Source organism: Clupea harengus, chromosome 19 (genome assembly GCF_900700415.2).
Source record: "Clupea harengus chromosome 19, Ch_v2.0.2, whole genome shotgun sequence".
NCBI classification, from domain to species: Eukaryota; Metazoa; Chordata; class Actinopteri; order Clupeiformes; family Clupeidae; genus Clupea; species Clupea harengus.
In genome coordinates, this window is record NC_045170.1 from 11,556,077 (window position 1) to 11,570,306 (window position 14,230).

The window sequence follows — 14,230 nt, forward strand, 5'->3', positions numbered from 1 at the left end:
CGATAAAAACTTCAGAATTTCCCTCTTTGTAATTTTAGTTATTTGTTGAAAAATAAGTAATTAATAAACAAACATTCATTAAAGCCCAAAACCATTGTCCTCTTAATAACCTTACCAACATTCCAAACAAAAGATTACCAGGACTACAAAAACGTAGCAAAATAGGCTTTACTTATCCACAACCAAGTGCACCACGGATGTGGTGGCAGAGTGAAAGTAAAAAAAATAAAAAATATGATACATTTTTTTTATATTTCTCTACTGATCTGTGATATAAATGTAATATCTGGATGATTCCAATCATTTTGAGCATTTGATATAATCAAATAATTGAATTTGCGCGTGTCCTGTTCAGACAGGAGACATTGAGACGGTGAGGCAGCGACGACCTGTGCCTCATCTCAGATTGCGCAATCCCTCACAAACTGGGTTGAGCGCATGCGTAGAACCTATTTAGTCTTGCTGATCTGACATAAAACCACTGTGAAAAAACACAGAGGGGAGGCAAACACTACCTCTGCCTCAATGAATCCCATCGAGAGCCCAACGGTCGGGTTTATGCTTGTTCTGCCGTTGCTTTTCTTCTACACTTATATTTGACCTTGACCGCGAAAATGGAAGATTCTATAGCTAAGCTTAAACATTTCTCAAAACTGGACTTTCAAACAAAACGTTATCAAAAAAAGTTATCAATAATGGGAGACCAATGCCGGAGCTAAAAAGTACGCTTCAAACGAAGCTAAAAGGTATGCTTCTCACCCCTCATTTGCTAACATTACATTGATACAAACCGTGTACAACCGGTTGTGATGGTGAAGCCATTTTCATTTGAATTTGCTGTTGAATGCACGACAACAAAGCACCGCAACAAGCGCCACCTTGTGGATGTAATATGCAAATGTAATATTATCAGAGTAAACTCTGAGAAAAACAATGGAGAAAACCGAAAGTAAAACACATAATTATATAATTAAATATTGCAATACTTTGCGCTACTGTATCGATATAATTGCATGGGCAAAATATCGCGATACTGAACAGAATCGATTTTTTTCCCCCACCACTAATTCTTATGTCCCATAAAAGTTCAGACACGCTTAAGCCTTTCAGCCTGGTATTTTTCCCTCGAAATGATAACACTTCTGGCTGTCTTGCATCCATGAGGATGCAATAATGTTATCTACAGGACGACAGCGTAACTTCCTGACAACAACACAGGAGCATGCCTAACTCCATTGATTAATCAGGCAATGTCACATCACATGACTGATTCATTATGTCTCAATAGTTTGTTACTGTTTAGTTAAAGCTAACTAAAATACAGTTACATTCGCTCTTTCTAGCACTTCCAAGAGGGCAGACTAAGTTAATTAACGTTGCCTGTCAATCACACAATGCCGTGAGAACGTGCATAGGTGCACTAGACAACGCGTCTGCATTGGGGCTATGCTATGGTAGTACTGGTGCTCTGCCAATTCTTCTTACATTGGAATCTTACATACTCCTTATAATTTGCATATAGCAGAAGGAGTAAGCATTCCTGTAATCGACCTGGCAAATTAATAAAAGGAAAACCAGTATAATGAATCATATCTAGCATGACAGGTCAACCTCAAAATAAGGTTGGGATAAAAAACTGTAATCCTCTTTAATGGTGGTTTACAACATACATTCACATAACAACCTACCACGAACCCAAGACAGAGATTCACAGGGATTTGACAAATAACATCACACTTCTCTAACTTCTCTCTGGCACAGGACTGAGCATTCCTGCTGATAGCCTCAATAAGCTCCAGAATCTTCAAATCAATAGCGACTTCCTGCCAACTTCTCTTTTTGGCGTTTTAAACCTTGAGTTAGAATAGTTGTTTCATTTATCTCCATGTGCCCCTCCACTGAAAATGTCCAGGTTTCTCATGTGACAATGACTCAATAATTCAGAAACTGGTTTAAGGGATGATTCAATGAGACAGGACGTTTCTTCCTCTGAGATTATCTTCATCATAAATAAAGCAAACTGACACCTTGCTTTATAACAACAATTACTGCATTGCCACAGCATGTTTTTTTTTTCTTATCCAAGAAGTGTAGCACTACGAGTGCCTCATCTTGTCCTTCACCCAAATCCAGCTCAATGTCGCTGTGTGTTATTCTCTCAGTGTCAGCTCAACTGGGTGTGTAAAGACAGTTTTTTTTTTTGTTTCAGTGGGCACTCTGCAGCTCAAAGCTGCAGCTCAGCCACTGAGAGCAAAATGGTCTCCAATCCTGCAAACCAACCAAGAAGACTTGACCTGTGATCACACTAGTTGGTCAAATAACCCCATCATCACTAGAAGCCAAAGTACACAGTCATGTGAACAGTCGTATCCCGGTGAATCATCGCATGCTTTGCATTTTAGTTCCTTTTCCTTGAGACAGTTTTGACACCAAAAGCAAACAGAGGGCTTTTTGACAAGCACTTCATGTTGGTTTATAACAGGTATTCGGACATCTGAGTTTGTTCTGTATGTGTGTGTTCTCTGTGACAAACACATTCTGTTGGCTTGTTTATGCATAAAGGCACACAGCCAGTGTTGTTTGACCATCCTGATGCACCAAGCCAATTTAAACAAAAGATGACAAGTTGTTTGACAAGAAATATTCATGCGTACCGCATTACCTCATTGTGTCAACCAAGAGATCAGCACTTCAGGGTTTTAAAACTGTGCAAGATGTTTCCCTCTCACAAAGGAAGTATCTTTGGGACACAAAAGCCATAAATGGGTTCTATATCAAAGTTATGCAGAATTTCTCATCTGTGTTTGATGACTCATGCCTGGTATCTTTATTATCAAACCGAGAGAGACTGAAGCGAATCATTGTGAATCAATCAACTGTGCTGTAACATCAAGACTTATCATCACTAATGTTTCTCTCTTCTGCCATCCAGCTGAGAAGTGTGTGGCTGAGACAAGTACTGATGAAACACTAACATGACACCCTGTTGTCAAAAACTGCTCCCTATTCATGGTATTTACTTCAGGGATACTGGGTTCGATTCTTAGAGACAGCATATTCATAGAAGTGTATGCCTTATTTGGAAGACAGATATAACAGATATAGCTTTAAATAACACCTGTCCAAGCTTATGTAAAAAATGTTCTGCAAGCTGAGGCTTGAGTGTGTATTTCAGATAAATATACTATTTTACGATCACCAGAAGATCCTCACAGGAGGGGAACGTTTTACTTATGATGGACATTTTAGAGAAGCGATTTTAGAAAAGCTTCAATACACACCGTGAAAACTGAAGGAATGTCGGAGGTATTGTTTTGGTTTTTTTTAAATGAGGAGATTCTTGAAATTTTTGAAGGAGCTGATAAAATCATTCCACATATTTCACGCATGCAACGGATCATAGAGTGGATGTTCCTTTCACTGCACCGCAACAGCTATTTCAAGTACACAATATAAATGTAGAGGATATGTGAATGATATTATAAAGGCTATAACGTATTACAACCACCAGAATGCAAGCAAACATGAACCTTTAATGGGAGTGGGAAGCTTTTATGTTTCAAAACAGTGTAGACTAAGTGTTCAGTAAGATACTGTGAAGTTAGTTTGAAGTATTTTCCTGAGTAGGTAGGTGTAGGCTACACAATTCTTATAAACACGCTATAAATATAAGACATTTGTAATCTACAAACAATTTGTTAGCAGACTGTTCTATCACCGTATAGTCAAAGTACAGCCACAGTGACATACCTGTCAGCATCTGTCACCTCCAATACCGTTTCGTTATCCGTCTTTTTCTTCTTTTTAAACTTAGGAAGTTTAAATGATTTTCCACCGCCACCTCGATCATCCTTTTCCGTGCAATCTTTTAAATTCGCTTCACTTTTGGAAAATAAACTTTTAAGGCCGTTCTTGGTGAAGAGGCTTTTCTTCGCCATGTCTGCGCCTCAGGTCGCAAGACCCCTTTGCACAACTTTTTCTAGTTCACCTCACCACTAGGCAAACGGATGCAGCAATGCAACAGACACCAAAAGCGAGCAAAGAATCTACCTTGACTAATGAGCAAAGTGTATACTTATCCCCGTCCTTCAGCAACAACGTTTTACAGGATAGTCTGCAAGAGAAAGCCCGCCTCTATCAAACTGATAGCACCTCAATTACGCTACAAGTGATCTGATCGAAAATGTAAAGCTTCAGAGAAAAGGGACGTAGTTGAGTAGATTATCTTTGTCACATAACAAATATTGGCTCAAAAATTGGCCATGGGCTGCTCAAAATAAACGTAGAGAGCTAGAGAATGTGTACGGTTATTGTAATACCCAGGTATAGGCTACTTCTTTTGAGAATACTTTCACAAATACTTCAACAAATACTAAGCAAATGGTAAACTGATAAATGAGAGTGTATGTGTTGCATAAAAGCAAATACAGAGTTCCAGACTCTTGATATCATTTTCACAAATACATTATCACAATGCACAAAATCCTATAGCCTAGTTAATGCAGACTTCTTCTTCTGCTATGGGGATATTTTCCTTAATTCTCTTATCCAACAATTACATTTATGAATTAAGAAAGTGGGTTTTCTTTAATATCCAAGATCTATTCATCTCTTGCTCTCTCCCTCCCTACTTGAAATGTAAGCCTTTTCATACAAAGAAAATTGCATAAGCTTTCAGCTGTTCTTCAATATTTACTGAAGGAGGGCTTCTCATCAGAAAGCATCATGTGGCAGCCACATCTGTTATATTACAACTTCTAAAAGGTTCCCTAGCAACTATATACTGCTATAAATTGATAACAAAGCACCCTTGAATGTTTTCTACAAAGATGGCTTCATTAGTTGTCAAGCAGAAAAATCCCAGATGTCCGATTCTTAACTGCATCCCTTTTGAAAATGTTGAAGGATTCAACTATACCTAAGCACAGTCTGCTGATCTCACCAATACTATTTACCAGTACTGCAGAGTCCGCTTCTAATGTTTCAGCTACATTTTCAAATCCAACTTCCTCAGTGTTATTTGATTTTTTTAAATCTGTGTTTGCACATGTTGTAGGCATCCGTTTACTTTAAACATGCCCCTGGCATGACAAAAGATTAAATAACAGCACAGCTTGATTGGCCTGATCTCAGCTCTCGTAGTCAATGCCTGCCAGTGCAGACAGTTTGAGGATATCACCAAACTGGAAAAGCCTTAACCTGTCAACTTAAATGATTATTAACATAAAAGATTGTTATTAGCTTTGTGAAGCTGACAGTAAAACAACTGTCTTACCATCCATCCCATCATCGCAGTTATAAACTAGGACAAATCTATTTGTGACTCCAAGTCTCCTATCATAGACTAAGGTATTACAATCAAGACAATAATGTCATGTACATAAAGATTTTATTTTATATACTGTAAACTCTTTACAGCTGGTATCAGTGCTTCTTCGTAAAATATAAATAGTGACACAGATGACATCACAGAAATAACTAGTACTATAATACTAGTAGACATATTGACATAAAGTTTCCCAAAACAGATTTATAATATTTTTGAATCATTAAATCATTACATGAGCTGCTACGAAATCAAAGGTATGGACATGGAATTGCCCAGACATTTTAAGTATTTCAACCATATAGTAAATTGCCACTGCATCTGAATTGTTCTCTATTCTCTGAATTAGTATGTATCTGACCTGAATATACCTGCCTGTGAAGGTCTCTAAAAAGGCATGTCTCAATCCGTATGCAAGTTAAGTCTCCACCACGTACAGTGATGATTTATACATTACATAGGGGAAATTATATATCAAAATGGATGGTAAGTGGGGGGAACTAGCATAACTACAAGATTTATAATGCCACAATGTGCAGTTATAAGTGCAGTGTTGAGGAGAAGTGAACTACACACAAATACGTAGTAGTAGCAGTAGCTTGCTAGTACATTCATATATGCACAGGGATGGATTACCGAAAAGGCCTACCGGGCCCAGGCCCAGGGGCCCATGAGCACAGGGGGCCCCTAAGCCAGAGTGTCGGCGTGAAGTAGCTGTTATTAACTTTCCATTTCTTGTTGCATAGTCAATATTAGAGGTTGCTTAAATGTATCTCTCATTTGTGGTTGGAAGTGGTGTATTTTGTTAATTTGCTTTTGGCTTTTACACGTCCAGGCCCAGGGGCCCATGGTTTCAAAATCCGTCCATGTATATGCATAGTGATTTAAGTACTTCAATTACTTGTTTGCCCTTTTTGTAGTTAACTACTGAAACTACAAACTATTTTGGACCATTAAAGGAAATGAATGATGTTTTAAATATATATTTTACCATTACTTTGCTATTGTATTTGAATCCCCTTTGACCAGCCCCACTCCCTTTCCCTTTCCCTTTCATCCTGACTGCTGTGAGGATATACCCAGGCAATGCATTCATCAGGCAGCCAACACACACTTAGCCTTTGTGCTTTCCATGTGCAAAACTGATTATTGCCATTCATTAGTAAATGTTCAGAGGAGTTGCTGCATGATATTTTAGAAGTTACCTGGCTAACTGATTAATCCTGCTTGGTGCAATACCTCCACCTGGACTCGGCAAGATTCAATACAAAACCTTTCACTTTCCCATGAATAGTGGGGTATTTTGATTTTTGGTTTATGTATGACCTGTGAACAAGTAGACACTTTGTGCAATAAACTAAATTGAGTGGCATGTTTTGCTGGCATGTGACTCTTTTGTATTATAATTTGTCATCCTTACATGTATATTGCCGTGTATTGCATGCAGTTTGAAGTACTTCTTCTAAGAAGCTTTAGTTAACCAAACTAGATTTCTCCCCAGGGTAACTTTACTGTGACTTTACTGTTACTTTACTACTTCCAGGGTGAAGTAGATGGTAGCTTGTAAAGGTATGCTTTCAAAGTAGCTTCCCCATCATATGAGTGTATATGTCATTATATGTCTTTACTATGCCAGTAATACTACTGGTAGTGTTGTACAATAGCATTTCACTAATAACTGTGACAAGGACAAATGTAAGAATATACTGTATTTTATCACATCACAGATTACCCATCTATACTGTGAGTACACTGCGCGTACACAGTTCCTGTAATCCTAAATGAGTAAGTATGCACCTCCTACAAGGGTACAGCTTTGGATGATTCTTTCTGGAATGAGTTGCGTGGGGATACATTTCACCGTCTAAACTATCACAGAGCAGCACACAAACTGATGGAATAAATTATATAACTACATGAACAATTTGAATTTGAAACATAAAAAACCCTCTCCCAGTAAAGGTCTTCCATAGCTACGAGGTTGGAATTGATGCTTGATTTATGAATTCTCTTAATGAATAGGAACGCAGTTGTGTTGATTTCCTGAGCACCGTTAATGGGCGATTAGGCTGGGTGAAAAGGTGTCATTATGGAGGATAGCACATACACGGTAAGACCATTCATTTAATATATAAGGTACTTAAACTCAGAGAAGATGAGAGGGACCATGACGGCACAGGCACGGTACAGAATTGCCACGCTGCTCAGAATGGCACGAGGCTTCATCCACCACGGCTCACATTTGAAGCTGAAGTACATGGCGTACAGCGCCACCCCAAGGAAGTGGCCAATCAGTGTCCTGGGATGGGGCGTCAGCCTGCAGGAAGACAGGAAACCGATTTGATTATCTGTTTGAAGCTGAGTTCAGTCAGAGGCGTGTCAGGATATATTATTAATAGGATAGGATATATAGGATGCATAGAATGTATTTATGTTAAATCCATGGTTACAAGATTGGCCTCAGACTAGATCTGAATTAAGCTCCTGTTGCTGCTGCTGATTCGGCTACTGCTAACATTACGGCTGATGTTGCATAACATTAGATGCTGCTGCTGCAATGAAATAAAACACAACCAAGCAGTATGTGCAAATAGGTCATAACAGGTGGTGCTGGGAATCGTGGTGGGAGAACAAAGAACCTCACTGGTGTCTAGCTGCAGGTGTGATTTTCTTAAACGAGGCAACATTGGGTGTGTGGAGAACCTGACGCTTATAAAAGCACCTCAGAGACCAATCAGCACAGGCGAGTTTACTGACTGAACTTTAAATCATTCACTGTTGTCAAGGTAATTAAGCCTTCAGTTATATGTAGGTACATTTAAGCATGGGGCACTTACACTGACAGCAGTCCAACAGGCCCAGATATACACTCCCCTCCCAGTTGGAAGTAATGGAGGCAAGCTTGTCTTAGTTGATGCAGTGAGCCTAGGAGGAGAGACATTCAGTTAAAACATCTAGTGCCGAGGCACAACGCCTTGGGCACTGTTTTATCTGTGAAAACAAACGGCAGGCAGAAATGGCAGCGTATTCGCACACTTTTGCAGAGGCGGTAAAGACAGCGGTAAAGGTGTGATCAAAGGCAAGGCTGTGGGCAGAACCTGACAGAACCTAGTGGAAGGTTTGGTTAAAGCCAACAAATAGCATTGTCGAGTAATCCCAGAATGCGTCACACGAGATTATAATGGCGACATATTCAATTTAATAATCTAAATTTATTCAATGGAATACATTTGCAAAAAGAGAAAATGTAGCAAAATGTTTCAGCAGCTATTCTGGCATTTGCTGAGGAGCAACTTGAGGGAGCAGAGGAGGTCAGCTCTATTTTCTATGGACATAAGTTTTTGGATGGAAACCCGGGCTTTCTTAGGCTACTTTCACTCCTTTCCAAAATAGCATAGGCAACGTACTGTGTGTTGATGTGAAAGAATGCTCCTGCTTCCCTACTAGTACAGAAATGTGTGTGCCACTCTTTCAAAAAAGGGAACATGATATTTTTTGACAGATAGATAAATCTGACTTGGGCGGTGATGGTTTGTGACTGGCAAATTAAAATCTTCCCTGTCAAAGAAGAATGTCGCCATGCCTATATCCAAAATCCACGCTTCGTAGGGAGGGTTTGATTTTTCACCCTGCGATAAATAACCCGCCTGTGTGGAATAGGCCGTTTCCACCACCGTTTTCACCACCAAACTATGGCCCCTAGAATGAATACAGGAACAGGGATATAGAGAGTTATCTGTGGAACACCTCCCTCTAGTGGACACAACTACCATTGCGCTACTGTCATATCCACCTGGTAACCAAGACAAAAAAGTGTCATCCAATTTCTCTTTTTTTTGTGTGATTTCCTTACTGGTTAGGATTAGAAAAACTACTACAACTAAAGAGGTTGAGTCTCAGGAGGTTACTGCAGCCACCAAAGGGTATAGCTGCATTACAGCCAACATACATCATTGCAAGACACATGACAACTACTCCTAAGCCTCTGCAAAGTCCACCTGTACCGGTTCAGTAAAAACCTGCACCTACTGTCAGTGGCAGCAAAGAGTTCATAGAGGGCCTCTGCAAGAATGTTCACTACGAACGAGTGTGATGCCTTTCTCTCCCAGTGGAACTTCTTCTTCGCCTTCAAATAAAGTTAAAATAAAGATAAAGAGGTGATAAATATACACATAGAGATGGACAAAATTGTTAAAAGAATATCTGTTTATCTCTCTCTCAGTCAAAAACACACGTAAGATGTAATATGGCCTAAAAAATGAGAGAGAGTTGACCTGTTGACCTGACCTGTATCAAGGCTATGTTATCATGCAGGTCGGGGATACCTCTCAGGAGGCCTCTCCATATCCTCAGGTCATTGAGCGCTACACTCATACCACTCCCAGTCAGTGGATGGCGCATGTTGTAGGCATCGCCCAGCACAAGCACACCTGGGTAACAGAAGAGCCACGGAAACAAACATTATTGACTTTTGAGTTCAGATTCATTTTGAAGTCATTTGTAAGCCATAATGGAAATTTTGTGTCTACCAACATATTGAATGTTACTTGGTCTGGTAATCTTAACCAAACCATATACTGCTGTAGCTTTTCAACAGTGAGATAAGCACAAGTTGCATAGTAATAGCTATTGCTATACAATACAATCTGTCTGTAATAAATCTATCAGGTGTCCTTTAACTAACAAAATTATGCTAAAACGCATCTCTTCAAAAAAACAACAGAAAGACAGATAGAGTGATGCAGATAGACTGATCATGAATGATTTACATCAGAAATTGTTCCCCCCTTTAATCATATGATGCCTTTAAACAGTGTTTTGCATGCATGTGTAAATTCCCTAACAGGTGTGTGCAACAGGGATCTCGTGACGGATCAGCATGGGTGTTATGGACTTCCTGGCCACCTGTGAGTCAGACTCATCGGATCTAGACGGCGTGACAGATAGCTGCTTACTTAACGAGAGGCTTGACCTCCCCCTCACCAACGTCTGAATCTCTTTTTATCTGACTCACCTAAGATGCTTATACTGCAGGTGCTCATGGGATTATGGGTGCTGTGTTTAATATGGCTTCTGATGGGAGGCTTAGCTATGTTGCAGGTGTGTGGTGACTCATGATATGCAGCAGGTGTCCTACCACATTTGTTCACTGGGAAGGCAGGAAGGAAATTTGCAGGCATGGACCTCAGGCGATCATTCTGCAGGGCCTCCAGGAACGGCTCCTTGATGTGTTCTGAAAATGTGATGGAAAAAAACGAATAGTTTTGTTTCATTTGATTTGTCAAATCTCAACCATAGATCAGTTCTTGAGTTATGGAGAGTCAAGGCAAGTCAAGGCAAAGAATCTATCTAATAATCTCTTGGCATGTTTGACAAGTCTTGATATGTTAGATTCAAACATCTAGAATGGGAAGAATCTAGCTATTACTGATGGAAGAACATCTGAGGGTTAAATACTGATTATATCATGTATAACAGTGAAGTACAACACTGTTGATTCCCATTCCCAAACAAATGCAGCTAGCATAACATTAATCTAGCATAACATTGCAATTTGGGCTGTGGCTTCAAACCACCAAAATGAGTTACAACGTCAGCTAAAGAGCATTTATACATACCTGGCATCTGAGGGTAAATCCTGTTGGTCATGTACTCATTGAGGTTCCTAGGCAGGTCCCCGCGGATGTCCACCAGCACGCGGGTGTCTGTGGAGGAGATCTGGTAGATGAGGATGGGGCTGGGGTCGGCCAGCACCACCTCAGCATGGTTGGGTCTGAACTGGGGGGAGTCCTACAAAAGTGATGGGGAAAAGAGCTGGTAAAACATTGAGTCCAGTGAAGAGAACCATGAAAAAGCTGTTTTATATCAGAGCTGCCAAGATGTATTCAAAAGGTTTTAAATGGTTTGGATCTAACAAACGAGGAACGCACTTCCTAGTCAAACAAAAGAAGGCCGGGAATGTGTGATTAATAAATGGATAAGGTGCACTAATGTTCTAAAATGTAGTTAACATATTATTATTTATGTTGGTTTGGGTAAAATATGTATATCAGTGTAATGCAAATGTAATTAATGACACAGGAGGGAGAGATCCAGAAGAACATCCAGCATCTCACTCTACCTTCATGATGCACCCCACAAAGTGAGAGGAGGTGTGCACTTTCCCTGAGCCAAGACCTTTCCTGAACTTGGAAAAGCAGCCATCAGCCACCACAGTCAAAGGAGCAGAGACTGTCTGTTTAGGGATACAGAAGATATATTTAAAAAGGTGTTTAACTGTAACCATAACAGTACAATATTATATCCAAGGCATGAGAATAATATACATAATTTTGCCCCAAAGTACAATTGTTGTTATTTGAATGCATTGTTATATGGTATGTATTTGAGACTATTCAAAAGGCTTATGACGCACGTAATTTACGACTGGCTAACAGTATAAGTCAATATTGTGTTTTCAATGGGCCCATCTCTCCAAAGCTTTCCCTCTGGCTCACCTGTGTGTTTCCAGACTCCTTGTCCCTGTACTGGATCCCAGTCACACAGCCATTCTCCTCCTCCAAGGTAGTCACTGTGCCCTCTATAAAACGAACACTGAACACACCACAGAACAGCCTGTCAGTCATCTACAAAACAGGAACAGTTTACCTGTACAATTGACAAAACCTTTGACCACCATCATAAATATATTGTAGGATTTGTGTAAGGCAAGGACCAGGTGTGTTTTGAAAGCATGCCTTGGTTATCTTAAGAAAGTCCAGGCTCACTGTGGTACTCATTTCATGCTGACGCTTAAGCTGGTGATGATGAAAGCATAATCCTTTAACTACAAGAAGCTTTAACATCCAGATAACCCTCGTTAGGGTCCAACAAAAAGCTCTTCAATAGAAAATCTAGGTAGAACATTAAAGGGGCAGTCAGGGCTGACAAAGTAAATTTAGCTGTCAAGATTTTTCACTGTACACTCCAAGAAGTGTACATGCTAACACTTACTTAGGCTCAGCTAACGCTGCACAACGTAGGCCCATGATGAAGCGGCCATGATGGAAGGCCCGACCACACTGAACCTCACTCTTCTCCTGAGGGTAGGGGATCCCAATTGCTGTCCCACTCTCTGTGTCATGCAGCACGTAGCCATTCACTATGTGAGCATCCAGACCTTCGACCGAACCTAGGAGGAATTGAGCATTAGGCCAGAGTAGCTATGCAGGCAGATCCCTTGGAAAATCTGAATTCATATTCCAGACTCAATAATGGTGTTAGTGGTAGCCATGACACAAATGAAAATATAATAGTACAACAGCACGTTTAGTGCCACTGCCAACAAAACTGCAGTTAAAATTAATGAATTACAAAATGCCAGAATGTATTAGTAAATTCATTAATTTACGTCCACTCACCTTCTAAGCCAAGCTCTTTCAGTGCACGATATCCACCTGGTTGCAATAACTCGCCCACTATCCTATCAGGTTCACGGAGATCCCTCTCAATCACTGTGACCCGACGACCATCACGACCTAAAACCGCTGCCATGGCAGAGCCCAAGACTCCGGCCCCGACGATAATGACATCGGGGTCTGGAGGAGGCACAGTCGCCGCACAGGTGTTCTCTGCTTCACATGCTCCGCTTCTACAGGTGCGTACCTAGTACAAAACCACACCAACCAACAAGTGTCATTCAAACGTATACAGAAGCCTACCGTTATAGCCAACACTGTAGTTATTTTGCTACGTCTGCCCTGAGAAGTGACAGATAGTCATATCATTGTACATGTTCTGTGCTGACAAAACAGTGTGCTATTTGGCATGACTGAAGACTTAAAAGGGATATGATAGCTGATTCACATATGTTAAATCTCGTTAAGCGCGAAAACTGACCTCTATGTTAATAATAGGTAGCCTACCTTAACGCACGTATCTTCTCCACGACAGCATTCCTCTGGAACGGACTTGGTGAAGACGATATGAGCAAGTGGCAAGGAGGACACAATGTCCACCACCGTGCGAAAAAGCAAGGGTAGTTTTTGGATTTGTCCATAGCGATAAGCAACTAACAAAAGTACAAGGACAGTGGCAACGAAAACACATAAACCAAAAACTATATCTTTGTGCGTCAAAGATAGTATAGCGTCAAATTTCTTGTAAACATATGTGAAACTAAAAATACCAAGGAATGCCCACATAGCTATGCTAAAAGTTTACACTACCTTCAATGACAGGTCCTCCGTAAGTTTCACTGGGTATAGCCTTATTCGCCAGTATAATAAACCTTAATAAGGACTATCTAACGTAAGGCTGGTCTATTCGAATTAGTGACCTACAAATGAAGGTAAACCTTAATGGTAAGGCATCATTTCCCCGATGTCAAGCAAGAGAATCGCCACAGACAGCGCCTGTCTCACAAAAATAGGTTGATGTTATTTATAAAACCGGATCAGACAGCGTGCCAGCCGGTGCACTAGATTCAGTGCTACAGCATCTATTATGTTAATTAACAACGAAGCATCCGCTCGTTGCAGCCTATGGTAGCTTGTCCCGCCTACTTTGTAGAGATGCCCCAATATAGGTCTTATACATTTCATATGATTTACATTGGTTATTTTGTGGTTGGTCCCTTAAGCCACTGGCTAACAATACGGAGGTGCGTTCATAAACTAGTCTGCTAAGTGGCTTACGTTCGTATTACAAATGCGTTGACTACGACTGGGACAGATATAGAAAAAAAAAACTACATTCTTTCACCATGTTAAGTCTTGGATGACAGTTTCAGACTTTATAATGTTTCTAAATAACGCCACAAATGCTGAATTTGTAAATAGCCGTCTAAACAGTCTTCACAATTCTACACTGGCGACAGGTGAAATCAAACATGGACGACAGAATGGAGGTAGTCCACACACACAC

The 14,230-nt window shown here is 40.3% G+C and overlaps 2 protein-coding genes across 3 annotated transcripts in view; both read right to left on the minus strand.

The window, feature by feature from the left end:
* Positions 1-6,144, minus strand: part of crybg2 (crystallin beta-gamma domain containing 2) — a 43,038-nt gene extending 36,894 nt beyond the window's left edge. The window contains exon 1 of the mRNA XM_031586679.2: positions 3,751-6,144. Within this exon, the coding sequence (XP_031442539.1) occupies positions 3,751-3,938 (188 nt within the window). The 5' untranslated portion in view covers positions 3,939-6,144. The remainder of the gene's footprint in view (positions 1-3,750) is intronic.
* Positions 6,145-7,022: 878 nt separating this feature from the next.
* On the minus strand, positions 7,023-13,780 carry LOC105909038 (squalene monooxygenase-like). Of its 2 annotated transcripts, XM_031585771.2 has the most exons (11): positions 13,231-13,780; positions 12,727-12,970; positions 12,320-12,497; positions 11,824-11,920; positions 11,448-11,561; positions 10,945-11,116; positions 10,464-10,559; positions 9,614-9,756; positions 9,356-9,452; positions 8,164-8,251; positions 7,023-7,643 (listed from the first exon to the last, which is right to left on the minus strand). In XM_031585771.2, the coding sequence occupies exons 1-11, from the start codon at positions 13,507-13,509 to the stop codon at positions 7,451-7,453; spliced, it is 1,701 nt and encodes a 566-aa protein (XP_031441631.1). In that variant the 5' UTR covers positions 13,510-13,780; the 3' UTR covers positions 7,023-7,450. The 2 variants fall into 2 exon arrangements, with proteins under 2 accessions (XP_031441631.1, XP_031441632.1); XM_031585772.1 differs by lacking the exon at positions 7,023-7,643 and having other exon boundaries at positions 8,165-8,251; positions 9,652-9,756.
* Positions 13,781-14,230: the final 450 nt, after the last annotated feature.